At 45.9% G+C, this 15,322-nt stretch overlaps 1 protein-coding gene across 2 annotated transcripts; it reads left to right on the top strand.

Moving 5' to 3' along the window:
• The first annotated feature begins 472 nt into the window (after positions 1-472).
• On the top strand, positions 473-11,558 carry LOC136568419 (very long chain fatty acid elongase 4-like). 2 transcript variants are annotated; one of them, XM_066568412.1, is made up of 8 exons: positions 473-1,175; positions 2,348-2,413; positions 3,877-4,064; positions 5,270-5,350; positions 5,921-6,064; positions 7,190-7,304; positions 8,247-8,374; positions 9,656-11,558. In XM_066568412.1, the coding sequence occupies exons 2-8, from the start codon at positions 2,356-2,358 to the stop codon at positions 9,824-9,826; spliced, it is 885 nt and encodes a 294-aa protein (XP_066424509.1). In that variant the 5' UTR covers positions 473-1,175; positions 2,348-2,355; the 3' UTR covers positions 9,827-11,558. The 2 variants fall into 2 exon arrangements, with proteins under 2 accessions (XP_066424509.1, XP_066424510.1); XM_066568413.1 differs by lacking the exon at positions 473-1,175 and having other exon boundaries at positions 2,247-2,413; positions 6,008-6,064.
• The last annotated feature ends 3,764 nt before the right edge of the window (positions 11,559-15,322 follow it).

Genomic DNA, 15,322 nt, shown 5'->3' with positions numbered 1-15,322 from the left:
ATTCCTAAAGCTGCTTTGAAAAGCTAATCTTTGGTGTTTTGCCCTTCAAAAAGGTTTGTTATGGATCTGGTGACAGACACAACGCAGTGGTATGAGAAATGGTACTACCCTCTAGTTTATTTGGAGTTTGCTAATGATCTGTGCCCACTGGAAAAAGAAGAGGATGTATCCACACCCCAGGTGGCCCCAGGTGACCAAGCCGAACCCCATCACTTGGCTTTGGGCTGTTTCTTGGAGGGTGGGGGTCCAGGGTCCTAGTTCTGCATTGGTCCCCCCACGTGGGATTGAATCACTGCAGCTCTCTGCATTTTCCCTTGATGCAGTTGCTGGAGATCACTTGGTGTCTCTGTCACACCCCTCCAAATATTCTCCTGTCATTAAAAACAGTGACTCCCCCAGGGACACAGGCTGGATATGAGGGGATGACTCCAGCTGAGTTTTCCCTGCCTTGAGTGACTGAGACTGAGTGAGAGCAAGAGTGAGTGTGAGTGAGTGAGTGAGTGAGTGAGTGAGTGAGTGAGTGAGTGAGTGAGTGAGTGAGTGAGTGAGTGAAAGTGTTCTCATTGTTCTCTATCCCTCATTTGGTGGTCTGGACTTATTTTGAGCACTCAAAAGGCTTGCTGCCAGCCCCTTGTGCTGGTCTAAAGAAGTGCTCCAAACAGACTGCTTTCCAGCTGTGATCCCTCATCTTTTACTGTCTGCAAAGCTGTCGTGGCATGTCCTGAAGAAACCTGCAGAAGAAATGCTGGCCTGGGTCCCACCTGGCCAGGCTGGGCTCCTGAGCACGGCACTAAAGGTCAGTGGTTCACTCCTGTGGAATCCCAGGAATCTTCATTTGTTTTTCTCTTCTTTCCAGTCCCCTAATCAGATAAACTGTGTGGGGAGAGGCAAGAGGGGGGGGAGGAGTATGTGATGTAACCTCTTATTCTGGCTAAGTTGTGCAATAACACCACGGTGCCTGCGGCTGGCAGTGGGGTTTTGGTGGCCACCGCTAGGAGACTGAAGAAGATGGCCTGAAGATTCACCACGGCTGTGGGAGACCTCGCAGGGGATGTACTCACCTCCTTTGTGGAGAGGAAGGCTGCAGCTCCTTGTCTTGCTGGCCCCACCTGCGCCATGAGCAGCTGGGGACAGCCCTGGAGAAAGGGACGTTTGGAGCCACTTGCACTGCTGTGGTGAGTCTGCTCCTCCTTCCTGCCTTTTCCCGACGGATTTGGGGGGAAGGAAGGGGAGTGAGCTGGAGTGCATGTGGGTTTTTTGGGGACTTGTAACCGTGTGGAATCCCTGAGGGATTGACTCTGAGCTGGCTGATAATCGCCGACTAAGCTGGGTGCTGGCAGAGTCCACCCGGATAACAAGGGCATGTGGCTCTGGGTCAGGATAGGTGTGACATCTCCCAGGGGTCTCTGGCTTTGTGTCAGAGGAACACCCCAAGAAGGAGGTTGACTGTAAGGATTAACTGCAGGAGAGAAATTTGGGGGTGTCTGTCACTGACACAATGTTGGGCGTGGGTGTCACAGTCTGTCAGGAGGGGTCAAAGGAGAAAATGTACTTTTCTCAATGCCAGCAGGAGATGAGCCTGGAGGAAGCTGCCCCTGTGTATTTGTTAATGGAGAGAACTGGATCAGGTAGCTCAAGCTGTTGAAACTAACTGCAGAAGTGTTTTCTAGGAGAACTTCCAAGTTCCTTTGAAAACATCTCCCTACTAAAGGAAAGAAGGGAAGAGAAGGATCATCATAATATGTATTCTACTTTATACACTATATAACAGAATCTATACCAGATAAAACAAAATTAATGTATAAACTGGGGCTCAGAAAAACCAAATAACCAGCTCTGTTAATACCTCTGGAGCTGCAGCAGTGCTGAATGAATCCCCAGCTGCCTTCCAGCACTGGGAATATCTAATACTACCTGTGGAAAGATGCAGTTATGACACTTGGTGTTTGTCCTCATGTGAATGTTGTGCCCACACTGCTTTAGGAAAAAATGCCATGAAAAATGCCATGTGACTGATTTCCCAGTGGTACTGGCAGTTCCCTCCTGGATCTGGCAGATCACATGCAACTGCTCAGAGCATTTTTTAGAGGTGAAAACTCCATGCAATATCAAAATCCGGAAATTAAATAATAAATTATTAAAATTTATAAATAAATAAAATCTGGAAGTAGCTAATCATTGCAGGGGAGGGGGGGGGGGCTTCTCTTTCTTCCCTTTTTAAAGGGGACTTTAATCCTGGTCTAAAAGTTAATTTTTTAGAAAGCAAACTATTATCCTTTCATTAGCTGTAGTTCTTTGTCTAAAGAGCCTCCTCATTCCTGACTCAGTCAAGTTAATTTCTTTCCAGAACTTGAGATGGCTTCAACTTGGCAGAAAACTCAGGAATTCTACAACTGGATTCTTGAAAGTGGAGGTAGGTAGAGATGCTGTCTAAAATGGGAGTTTCTGCATCAACAGCATGATCATGAAAACCAAACCTAGAAGGAATTTAATCCTTACACTAGCCCACATTTTCCTAACTAAGAAGATTTCCACTTTTCCTTCTCCATGATCACAAACTTCCCTTAAGTCTTGAAATATATCTCATTGACCCTCCAGTTGGATCACAGTAAGGAATGAAGTGACTAGGAATTTCCCAGTGGGCAAGGAGCAATAAATGCCTGAGATTGTTGAGTCTGGAGTACTAAAGGAAGTGATTTTTTTAAATGCATATTCATGTGTCATGGGAAAGCTTAGTTGACCAAAGAGTTAATACCTTTGGCATCTTTGTGATGCCAGGAAGACCTGTTATCAAATGAAATATTGGCAGTAACCACTCTTCAATGCCTGAGATTTGACAGCTTGCAGTGAGGAGACATCAGATTTTCATTAGTTAAAGGCTCAATTTGGTCCCTAAGGGCTGTGATGTATCTCTGGATGTAAAGAAAAGCCACAAAATGCCATGAAGGTAGAACAGCAGGCTTGCAGGAGGAAGACATGAGGCATAATGCTTAGACTTTACATAATGCTCAGTAAATGTTTCAGGACTTAAATTTCACAAGAAAGTGTAAATTGTGATTCAGGACTTCTGATGAACTGCTAAATCTAGAAATGGAATGTCAAAGAGCTCCTAACACAGCCCATAACAGCCATCATAAAGAACTGGAAGGTTTAGAAGGGAGAGGGATTAACAGAGTTGTCCAGACTGGTATGGCATTTATAAAAAAATGAAAGGGGTTGACAGAGCAGTGATCACACAGCAAAGGAAAGCATGAATGGTACCTGGGATGTTTTTGCTGATGTAATATATCCTGGGTGACAGCAGGATTAGGAGGAGGTGGCATGACAGAAAATCTCTTCAGTTTCCCTTTGCTGTAGGACCGAAGAGCTGTTTCAGCAGGAATAAGTGTTTTGGTATTTCTGAGTGAATTCATGCTTCTTAAGAGAGCCCACTGTAAGAGCAGATATAAAAACGAAGGAGTGGAGAATTTTAGATATCCTGAGGATTGTAAGGAAGTAACACCAAGGATTGAAACACATTTATTATAAAATTGTAAATTTACACTCCCTGAGGAGCCACTGTTGCTTTGGCTGCTCCTGTGCTTCCCTGCACAGTGTCTGGGATCACTTCTTTCACCCAGGGAGGGCTCCAACTCATCCCAGTAAAGATCTGCCTTCCAGGACGGCAGTCCATACCCAAAAACGGGGCTAAAACCTTTGTGCTAAATCCTTTTGGCAGAGTCAGAGCAGGACTGAGGTGCAGCTTTGCAAAGACACAAAGACACCAATTTTCTTTCTGCAGCGAGTGCACCAAAGGGAAGTATTGAAATACAATTAAATACATCCGCCCCATGCTGTGTGGAGGTGCCAGCTGTGGCTGTGTGTCTTTCTTCTCAGATCTGAGGACAGACCCGTGGCCACTGGTTTACTCCCCACTTCCAGTCATCCTGGTCTTCACCTCCTACCTCTTCATAGTGGCACTGGGACCGTACTGCATGCGGCAGCGGCAGCGGCTGGAGCTGAGGGCTCTGCTACTCACCTACAACCTGGCCATGGTGGCATTATCCAGCTACATGTTTTATGAGGTGAGGAGGCAGGATTGGCTCCTAGGTAAGCACCTGAGAAGGGCTTGAATTCCAGAGCCTCCAGATTCCAGGGTTTGAACAGCTTTTGCTGATGGACTCTGCTGAAGGGAGTGGGAGCTGTCTTGGACATGTCCCATGTTTTGCCACAAGAGGGGCTGTATTGTCCTGCTGTGCTTGATTTCCTCCCAGTTCTCAATATCCCTGCCATTCATGAAATTAACATGGAATTTCATTCATCCTGAATGAATGAGTTGCAGGTTGAGAATTCCTCATTAGGCACAGATTGTGTGGAGAAAGTGGAATGGTCTCATTTTGTCTCGAGTCTGGCTGGTGATGGATCCATCTCTGAGGATGAGAACTACTGGACTAGTGGAAGGTGTCCCTGCCAAAGGCAGGGGTTTGGAACTAGGTGATCTTTAAGGTCCCTTTGAACAATCTGATTTTCCAAAGTTGGCAGTTCTCTCCAGGAGTGCCAAGCACTCTCTGTCTTCCTGCTGCTGAGAATGTTAAGAACTTATTTTTCTGCTTGTTCTTAATGCATAAGCCTTTCTACAAGTCTTTCCTCCCAAGTTTATGTAGGCCACTGAAAACTCTTTGAGGGAACATGGCCAAATAGGTTTCAAAAACATTCTGTTGACAACAAATATGCCCTTTTAATTTGTATTACAAGTGTTACATCAACACTATAATGTGTTACATTTAACACTATAATACATAAACACTATAAAAACACAATCACTTTTGGTTTTTTTTAAACAAATGCTGCTCCATCTTAGGACAGGTGTGCAAATTGCTTTTCTGCACTTGATTGTTCAGTTCTACTGGTTATTTGGTCCAGTTTTTGGCTTTCCAATGAACAAGTAAATGCAACCTACCAGAACAGAACAGAAAGATCTTTGCAAAAGAGAGCAGAGTCTCTCAGAGAGACTTAGAAGCCTAGAATTCAGTATTCCCGCTGAAGTAGTTTTGAGCCCTCCAGTGATTACACAAAGAGTTACAAATCTTCCCAGGCCCAATTTGCATTTTTTGAGATTTCAACCAGGATGTGAAGTACTTTGTTTTAGGTTTTTACTATTTGTCCATGGATTTTCTGTCAGTACTATAAGACTGAAACCTCACTACCATAGCATTAATATGTCCATCTTTTTTGGAACAGATGGCATTGAACAGAAAACTGATTTCTATTTGCTTTTTGTTTGTTTCAGTTTCTGGTCACTTCAGTCTTGGCCAACTACAGCTACCTGTGTCAGCCAGTGGATTACAGCCGGAGTGAGCTGGGAATGAGGGTACAGTTCTGGAGAAAGCTTGCCTTAGGCCCTGCCCTCCCATTTCTAGGCAGATTCTTTTGCTCATAAATAGTAATTTGCATGGCTAAGAAGGCTTTGACTCCAGTTTGTTGTTGCCTGTAAATCTATTCCACTAAATTGTCTCCTTCAACAGTTGTTGTGCTTTGCTTTAGTTCTCTAAAATTAATCATCTCAGTCAGCCCAGCCATCCAAGTTTGCTCTTTGACCACTGCAGAGAGGGTGATCTTACCAGCTGAAGTATCAATATTGCAAATCAATTTTTGAAATAGACGTGATTCTTTGCATGGATTATAAGGATTCTGGGTGATCTCTTTCCAACAAGAAAACTGATTTTTATATCCTCTGCCTTGTATGACAGAAATCTCACTTAACCCTTCTTTTAGCAGGGGGGTTTAGCTAAAACTATTTCTTGGTCATCACAGGGGTTTGGGTCTCACCACATCAGCTTTCCAAAAATGCTGCATGAGTTTTTTCTCAGTTTTTCAGAGTCTTGCCCTCTGGACAAAAAAAAAAAAAAAAAGACCCCTTAATTTTCCCCCCTTCCTGCAGACCCCGGGTGGGCAGGGATACAGCGTGGTTGAAAATGTGTTGATTTGGGGTAAAGCTTTAACCGCCGTGCCTTGTGCTGCCCAGCAGATGGCAAGAGTGTGTTGGTGGTTCTTCTTCTCCAAAGTCATCGAGCTGCTAGATACGGTAAGGAGGGCTCAGCTCCTCAGCGGGACCGGGGCTGGACACAGATACTTCTTTGGCAGAAAGGGGCAGCATGCCAGAACTGATGTCCTGGGTTGATCACATATTGATTCGCTGCCTGTCTCCGTCCCTTGGCTGCACACATTCCCTCCCCAGCACCCTTCCTGAGGCTGGACACAGTGCTAGGGGAGAGGCTTTACCCCTGGCTGCTGCCAGGTGGCTCCCCAAAATTTTAGCTGCTGGTGCCACACAGGTTCTGCTATTGCCTGTCTGGCTGATTAACAGTGGAGATGAAAAGGAGCTGGACAAGTCCTGGCATCTCTGCTGCCATGGATTTTCCCAGGGCTCTGCACTAAAGGTTTGTGTCCTGGGGGAATTTAAAGTCCACCTCTTTACAGCTTGTTGTCAGGTGTCCTTCTGCACTGTAAATGAACTAAGTGACTGGACAAGGCCTCTGCTTAGCCAGCAGAAGACAGCTGTGTCCTAGCCTGAAATTTCTCAGCTCTCTGGGGTGTAAGCTGACAACCTACTGAAATGTGAATAAACATGTGGATCCTTCCTAGGCCTATTGCCAGGGTTTTGGCCGATCCCTTCTGTTTGTTTCAGCAACAAAAGCAGCTTTTTGCCAGTCCTGAGTGCCTGAAAAGCAGATTCACTTTTTGTTGTGTGTGTATGAATGTGCATGCAGAAATGCAGTGAGCTGACATGTATTCATCTGGCAAAACCCTTCTGTTTACTAATGCAAATTCCAGGAAGGTTTGGCCATTCAACACAGTGGATTTTCTATGGGTTATTGTCTGGTAGCAGTAAATATACAAGCTATGCCCTGAAAAGGAGCAGATCCAAGCAGCTGTGAATTGTATGGAAGCTCAGTCAGAGTCTTAGATGTATCCTCTTTGGACTTTGGGCCCTGAATCCAGACATAAAAATATCTGGGGCTTTGTGGAAGAAATTCTGTCTTCTAACTCCCCCTACAAGTTCTATTGTGTTTCACCAGTTTTTGTCAACAGCAGAGGAAATGGGTTTGGGAGATTCAGACTCGTAATTAGCTATTTTTATAACTTTTTACTGTGAAATTTTTGTCAAGACACATCAACTCAAGGTTTTCCTTTGCCTGGCTTCTTTCAGGTTTTCTTAATTCTGCGCAAGAAACAAGAGCAGGTGACTTTTCTGCATGTGTACCATCATGGCTCTATGCTCTTCAACTGGTGGTCAGGGGTCAAATACGTGCCTGGAGGACAAGGTATGCTTGTAAGAAATGCTGCTGCAAGAAAACCTTGTGTTTCTCACAGCTTTTTTGGGCAATGGAGGTAGCATTTACAGTGCAGATGGGCTGACTGGCAGGTAGGAAGCTCATCTACTTCCAAAGGTGAGAAAAACATGTGCATTCTAGATGATCCCATCTGCTCAGCTTTTGGGGCTGTTTAGGCTGCCCTGTTCACTGCCTCAACCAGAATAAGAGTGTGCCATCAGAGCAGGTCCAAACAGAAAAAAATAACAACCCACAAAAGGTCACTGTATATCTCCTCCCAGAGCAGTGCTCCCTCTCTCTCCACTCAGAGGCCCTGGGGCAGCAGGCCAGGTTCTGGGTCTGTTTCCCGCTGTGGCCGTGCCCATTTCTGGGCTGTATCCAGAACACTGCCCCTTTCTGCTCAACTGGAAGAGAAGCATCTGGGTACTCCAGGTAGGCCTTATACAAGATGCTGGGGCATTTTTTTGGGAAGTCATTTTGGCTACACAGCCTTGACACCAAAATGGTGTGAAATGCTTAGGTCAGACAATCAAAGTCTCTCCTCTGCCTTTGAAGCCCTTCTCTCTGAATACTTGATATGGGATGGGTATATCATGGATACCCCAACCTTGGCAGTGTTTAAGGCCAGATGAGATGGGGCTTTGGGGCAACTCTAGTGGGAGATGTGCCCTGGGGGTTGGAGCTGATGGCCTTTAAGGTCCCTTCCGACCCAACCCATGCAATGACTCTGGATGCTGAAGGAAGGGAAAAGCTGATGTGCTTCCACAGTGTCCTGGTTTTGCATGGGAGGTATGAGATCCCAGGTGGAATGTTCATGCACAGAGGTGGGTGTGGTGTGTTTTGGAAGCATCATCAGAATGGCTGTGAGGCCTTCACAGGGTTATCCTGGAATGGGTTGTGTGCCTTGTTCACCCTCACTTTCTCACTCCTCAGCCTTCTTTGTTGGGATGCTGAACTCCTTCGTCCACATCTTCATGTACGGCTACTATGCCCTGGCCAGCCTGGGACCGCAGATGCGCCAGCACCTGTGGTGGAAGCGTTACCTGACCATCCTGCAGCTGGTAATTAGCTCCAGGTGTTCACCCCTGCCCTCCCATGGCTCAGGTGTGATGGCCTCTGCTGTCTGTCTACTCACTGGCTCCATTTGCTTGCTGTCCATGGAGGGCAGCACATCCCCAGGTGCCCTCATGTGCCACTCTGAGAGGTGAAGCCATGGGTGACCTGCTTCAAATGCTTTCACAAGACTATCAGAGGCTTTCAGTGACCATCTCAAACTAAGTATCCACAGCTTTGTAATGGGAAGGGAAGAGAAAAATTAACAATTGGATTTCTCCTTTTTATGTTGTATATGGAGCAGTGAAAACAGAGCTTGATGTGGAGAGGTAGAGACAGTGATTATGGGAAACTGGATTCTCAATAAGGCAGCTGACTAGGGAGCCTTGATTCAGTTCCTTCAGAAAGGAAGGGGGTCTCTAGCTACAGGCAAACAGGCAAGTTAAAGAGAAATATGTGAATTTTACTCTTTCTCTAGAAAATTCCTTTGGATTTTCTTTCCCTCATCTCTGATGAAGTTACAAATCTGGAAAACCCTGTGTTTTTTAAAGATACAGCATAAATGCAATGGTCCAAACAAGGACAATGGTTGTAGGAGAGATTTTTCCACTCAAAGAGAGGCTTTGCAAACCATAAGTATGCAGTTACAAGGGAAGAGGAAGAGGATATGTGTAAAACACTGGTGCAGTGAAGACTGCTCCAGAATTCTTACTTAGCCTGCATGGCAAAACAGAACAAGAAAGCATTGCATGAAATAAAAAGGTATTTCTAATGCATATTATGGCAAAGGAAAAAAATATTTAATAACTCTTTGGTAGGTAGAACTCATTGATTCAGGGTATTGAGACAGGTAACTTAGTAAAATACAAAAAAAATGTTAACGTTGAATGTTTAAATGAATAAAGGTAGTATCTGCATTTCCTCTCTGCAAGTTAAAATACAAATTAAAGTAATTATGGGTATAACAACCTGATTACCACTGGGGAAGAGGAATCTACCACCTTCACTTTTCATATTCCAGCATCTCAGTTACTGCACTATGGCAGAGAAATGGGCCAAGGGCAGGAGCGACAGGATTGGTTAAACCTTCAGGTTCAGTGGACATCTTTCCTGGTGGGAAAACACTGCTAAACTTGAAAGGAAGGTTCCCAGGGATGTCAGGAGAGGCAAGCAGGTGATCCTGTGGGTTGAGGACACTGCTAGGATGTTGTGATAGCTGTGATGGTCTCAATGGCCAGCTGAGGTGTATCTCATGTAGGTTCCCTAATCTGGCTGCTTCTTTTTTCCAGTGCCAGTTTGTGGCCATTGCTGCTCATTCTTCCTACAACCTCTTCACAGAGTGCCCATTCCCTGATGGCTTCAACACCGCAGTCTTCCTCTACATCCTCAGCCTCCTGGCTCTCTTCCTACGCTTCTACTATCAGACCTACGTCAGGGGAAAGCGGGAAAAGCTGACTTGAAGGAAATCAAAGAGGACAGAGAGCGCAGCCTGATGAACATGAGCATTCTCTGCTGCTTGTGACATGGTTCCAGGAAGGAAATGTATCTGGGGAGTGTGTATGAGGCTCATGTCTAGCCTTCAAATATCCCAGGTGAGGGAGAAGAAAGGAATGATGTAAACTCAGGGATTAAGGAACTGAGGAGGCACAATTAAGCTGACGCCAAGCTAAGCCAAGTAGTCACAAGCATAGCAGGCTTTGGGACACTTGCAAGATAAGGTCTTTTTCCCTTCCATCTTTAACTTGGTGTCCAAGGTCTAGCAGCCAGCTACAACTCCCTGCCTCATTTCTTAGGCTGTAGAGGGTTTCTTTGCTTCCACAGAACTATCTCAGCTTGTTGTTGTAGGTCAGGCAGGGTCATGTGCCTCCAGCCTGGAAATCAATGTCCAGGTAGCAGCAGCAGCCAGGAATCACAGGGACTGCAGGATGTACACTGCATCCCACCCATCCTGCTAAGGAAGCTCCTACTAGGCCTGGGGTGGTCCTGATGGTTTAACTTCTTATCAGTATAAGCAGCAAGGAAATTGGACATTAGGTTGTCTGGCTGAACAGGTGTCTTCACTGTCCTGAAGCTAAAGAAGGCATTATTAGCACTTTCATCCTAATAAGAAACCAGTGCAGTAAGAGTCACCATGTCCCACTTTCTGGAATGCTCATTTCCTTTTGGTTGCTCTCATACCAATAGAGGATTTTAATGCATGAAGATACTTGGTATTGCTCCTTGTAGATGCCATAATTGAACTAGAAAGAATAGATTGATGTTCCATTTTCATAACTGTTTTCTCCAATTTGTTATTATTTTTAATACTTTTATTTTTAAATTTTGCTTCTTGTCAAACATAAAGAGTTTAGCAACACCATAAGCAACCACCTCCACTACCTAATTGTATAAGAATTAATATAAAATGTATAAAATCAATTCATTGGATAGTGCAAAGCTGCATAGCTCCATTGATTTTAAGATATCACTAACTGGCTTCTTTTTTCTGCTCCTAAATCAACTACAACTAGAATTTGACACTTATATTCATCTGCAGACTGTTAAATACTGTTAAAGTTCTGATGTGATAGTACTTTGAAGATCCTAATTAAACTACAAAGTGGTAATTATTGATTGAATCCTGCTCAGCTGATTAAAACTGGTACTACAGAGTGGTGGTATTTTGTGAAACACTGGTGTTGAAGGAGAGGATTGGAATTAGTGACATGATGCACTGCCACTGCCAAGCCAAATCCATCTCAAATATAAAAAAGTCCAACTCCACTGGGAATGTCCAGAGGACTAGATCTGGCCTGAACAGCAAATGGATGTACCCCAAAAGACCTGTGTGCCCTTCACCAATCTGGAGTCGAGTGGCTACAAAAAATAAATTCAACTTGTTCTTCGCTGCTCTGTGCTCGTACCCCAATCCTTTCCTTCAGCCCTTCCACACACATGCGGAAGATAAAACAATATTCTGCCATTCTTCACCCTCCTCCCCTTCACACACAGCCACTAAGGACTTGTTCACACTGTCACAAGGTCACATCATCAGTGTCCTTCCTTTGATTTGATCAGTCTCTCTTCTGGTTGTGACTGGTGAGTATAAGAATCACTGCATCCGTGCTGGGGAAGAGGAATCTACCACCTTGGTTTTCTTCCTGTCAACTATTTTTCCATGCAAATAAATTAATAAATAGTGACACTTTCAAATACTGGAGTTCTTCTGTCAGAATTTTAACTAGGAAATCCCTGGATAGGTCTTTCATTCCTCCCTTTGTTTGGAAAGACAGGAAAACGGGATCTACTGTGTATCTAACATATTCATGTGGAGGGTTTCCCCTGGGAGCCCTCCAGAGCTGAAGACTCAGTGCAAGTAAAGCTGTTTCATTACTCTTGTCCACCTAATGATTCATTTACGGCCCTCTCCTGCAGTCTCGACCCGCAGCCACAGGAGCTGACGTGTGCCGGCTAGCCGCTCCTGGTGTGTGGCCGGAGGAGACCACGGATTCTGTCCCGGTCTCTCTGCGAGCCTCTCAGGAACCCTGGGCCAGTCTCGAGTCGGCAGACACCGGGGAGGGCAGCCCCGGCACGGCCGACAGCAGGGAGACACTGTCTGTGCCCCGAGGGTACTGAGGGCACCTGGGCTGGGCGCCTGTGCAGCACAAGAGACACCAGAGACATCGGTAGAAGATAAAGGGCCGACTCTTAGCAGGGGTTAGTCCATGGTTTTATTCAGATCCCAAAGGAGCTCCTGCGCCTCAGGGGGCCTCCTGCCGAGCGCCCCAGGAGATCTCCGAAGGTCACATTTCAAGGGAGCAGGAAACCAAAAGTAGATAACATTTTACCAACCAATAGGTATCTCTGAGGGATGGGAACTGGGGGATAGACATATAGGGCAGCGTATGGGACTAGGCCTGGGGGGCTGACCCCTGGCCTCTGGCAAATCACTCGACAACTTGGACCGAAACTTCTGGATGGGGGGGATGGGATGCTGAGTGATTGACAGAGAGCCAGGGTGGGGGTTTAGGGATGATCTCATCCTGGGAGAGGGATAACACAGATAAAGGGAGGGGAGTACAGTCTGGGATAAACCATTTGGGAAAAATATTGGAATACAAAACAAAACTACTTCAAAATATTACAAAATATAAAAACGCACTACAACAGGATTCCACCACTCCCAGGTTCTTCTCAAGAACCCCGGGTAGTGGTGCCGTCTGCGGCGTGGGTGGCGCAGGCGAGAGTGGGACTATGAAGCACTGAGGCAAAGGAAGGAGAGAGCAGATACTCGTGTGGATGCCAAGGTGCTTTATTGTCCCAGGCGCAACCAGTGACGGTGTCAGGGAAGGACCGTTGGGAAGGCACTGATAAAGGGGATGGGCGCGACAGGAGGAGACACGAGGGAACCAATAAACGAAGCCCAGGGGAGGAGCAAGGGACACAACTGAACCAAGAAGTATTGCATAGGGGAGGGAAAAGGCTCAAGAGGCAAATCATATCCTAAGTAAGGGATAACTGACACAGAAATTTTTCCAAATAAAGGGGGGTGGTTACAGTGATGGACAGGGAAACTGGGCAGCACCAGGAGGGAGGAGATAAACTTATAAGGATATAAGGGGAAGGACTAGGGGATCGGTCACCTTAACAGACAGGTCGCTGGTGGGAAAACAAGGGACAAACAACTCAGGGACAAACTATTGTGAGGGAGGAACATGGGGGAAACCGAAGGTCAAACTGGAGCAGGTAAGGGAGTTGAAGTCAGGGTAGGGGTATTAACCACAGGGGTGTTAATCAGCGGTGGTAATGGGATCAGAATGGCTGCTGGTTGTGGGGATGGAGAGGCCAGAGGTAAAATTGGGGGATCTGGGAGAGGAGCCTGGGGCATAGCTGGGTAAATAAGAGGGAACGGAGGAGGAGGTAAGTAATCAAGGGGGTCTCACTTAACACTAACCTCTTCTCTCCCCTCATTCTTTTCCTCCTGTTTTTGTAGTTTACAGATTTTTATAACCTCATTGCCGGTGATATCCCTCTGCCAACATGCAGCATATGTTAACTGCTCAAGACTGGGACTCTCTCAGGTTTTCAGGTGTTGGTTTAATTGGGAACACATCCATGAATCTCTTGTCCCGTACCACGGCCACTCCCCCTGCAGGTTTAACTTAGGCCAGACTTCCATACAATAGTGAATCATTTTTATTTTGTCTAAGCCTTTTGTGGCCTCCTGAGTGTCCCATTGATCAAGCATCTGCCCAAGACGACTATCAGGGGGAATATTCTTCTCTGTTTTCTCATCTTCCCTTCCAAATCTTCTTCTTTTACTCAAACACTTTCTCATACTGACTCTAATTTGGTTCTTAACTGAAATCTTAAGGTGCCCCTACCCAAACGAAAACTACTGATGGGCAAAACAACACTTAATATTCTTTTACTGTTCAAGCATTCATTCACTTTCACACTGGTAAGTATGGGGAATTTACTCACACACTCGGGAAAAGGAGGGGAATCTCACCTACACTCACGGGCTCAACTCTCTCACTTGCCTGGGGTTAGGTCCCACTGGAGCTCCCTCTGCCCCTCCCTTGCACCCCTCCTACCAAGGAGAGGGGGGGGTCCTACCCCTTTTGGAGGCACCAATTCCACTCACTTCCCCCTGTTCCTGGCCAGCCCCCTCGCGGGAGTCCAGAAACGCAGTACTAGGGGGCCCTCACTCGCTTTGGGGGTCCGAGCTGCCTGCCCCCGTCTCACTCACTCCCCTCCAACTCCTGCCACCAATTCTTACCAGGTCCCGGTGCTCCATCGCTAGTCCCAGGCTGCCTTCCAAGGTCCGGCATAGCCAGCTGTTCCCTGGAGGCCCAATAGGGCAGGCGGCCATCCCATCCTCAGTCCTCTTCAGGTGTGGCTATCCCGGACGGGTCCCCAAGCTGTCATAAATAGGGCCAGGAGACCAGCTCCTATAAAAGGCTTTTATTAAAAACAGCTCTGGGTGGGGAACCTGAGGGGTCGCGCACACTGCCGCTGCTCCCACTAGATGATGCTGAGGAGGAGAAGTGCAGCTTTGTCTCACAGCAGAGCCAGGGCTGCAATATTGGCTCGTAGCCCAGGGGTATCCTCCAAGCTGGGTCCTATCAAAGTTATGGTGACAGGACGGAATCCGGCTCTGGTCAAGAGTGGGTGACTTAGTGTGGTTCTGGTGGGTTAAAGTCAAAGTTTATGTGCTGGTTTGTTGTTTTGAGAGGGTTCATATAGTTCTCACAGCCTCTCATTTGAATTCAGTCCAGGTGCAAGGCCTCCTGGGAGCAGGGGAGCAGGGGAAGTGGTTCCCAATGGGTGAGACAGAAAGGGGTACAAATGCAGAGTATGATGGGGAGAGATGCAAATACAGGGTAAAATGGTAACATTTAACAACGGCAACTAAAGGCAAGTCTTAGAATTCTAACATTCAATGTTTAACAACAGACTAACACAGGGTACAAATACAGAGTATGATGAGGAGAGATACAAATACAGGGTAAAATGGTAACATTTAACAACGGCAACTAAAGGCAAGTCCTTGAACTTTAACATTCAATGTTTAACAACAGACCAACACTTCAAATTAAGACTTTATCAACTTCACTAACATCAACTACCAATTACTACTCTGAAAAAGAGTTCTCATCTCCAGGATTTCATTCCTCACAAAACCATAATCTTGACTTACAAAAAATAACCAACTTTACAACAAAACCTGTTTAAAACACACAATGCTACACTCTCCTGCTTAAACCATCAGTACCTTTGGCCCCCTAGTTTTGTGGTAGAGCATTTCCTGCAGCTGGCTAAATTTTCTGTGCTCACAAAGCAATCTAATGCTCTTTTTCCTATACATGAGTAGGTTTCAACCTCAGTTTTCCCCTCACTATAATGTTTTCAGAATGTAGTAACTAAGTTCACTCATAATTTTATACCAGACTAACCATCACATATTTTGATTT

This window comes from Molothrus aeneus, chromosome 32, assembly GCF_037042795.1.
Source record: "Molothrus aeneus isolate 106 chromosome 32, BPBGC_Maene_1.0, whole genome shotgun sequence".
Lineage (NCBI taxonomy): Eukaryota > Metazoa > Chordata > Aves > Passeriformes > Icteridae > Molothrus > Molothrus aeneus.
The sequence above is the reverse complement of the archived record's forward strand: the minus strand, read 5'-3'. Positions and strand labels throughout refer to the sequence as shown.

Excerpts from the sequence above, each read along its gene's own strand:
- LOC136568419 (XM_066568412.1), top strand. The coding sequence starts at position 2,356 with ATGGCTTCAACTTGGCAGAAAACTCAGGAATTCTACAACTGGATTCTT. Across the intron at positions 4,065-5,269 it reads CCAGCTACATGTTTTATGAG|TTTCTGGTCACTTCAGTCTT; the intron begins GTGAGGAGGCAG and ends TGTTTGTTTCAG. Across the intron at positions 5,351-5,920 it reads GGAGTGAGCTGGGAATGAGG|ACCCCGGGTGGGCAGGGATA; the intron begins GTACAGTTCTGG and ends CCCTTCCTGCAG.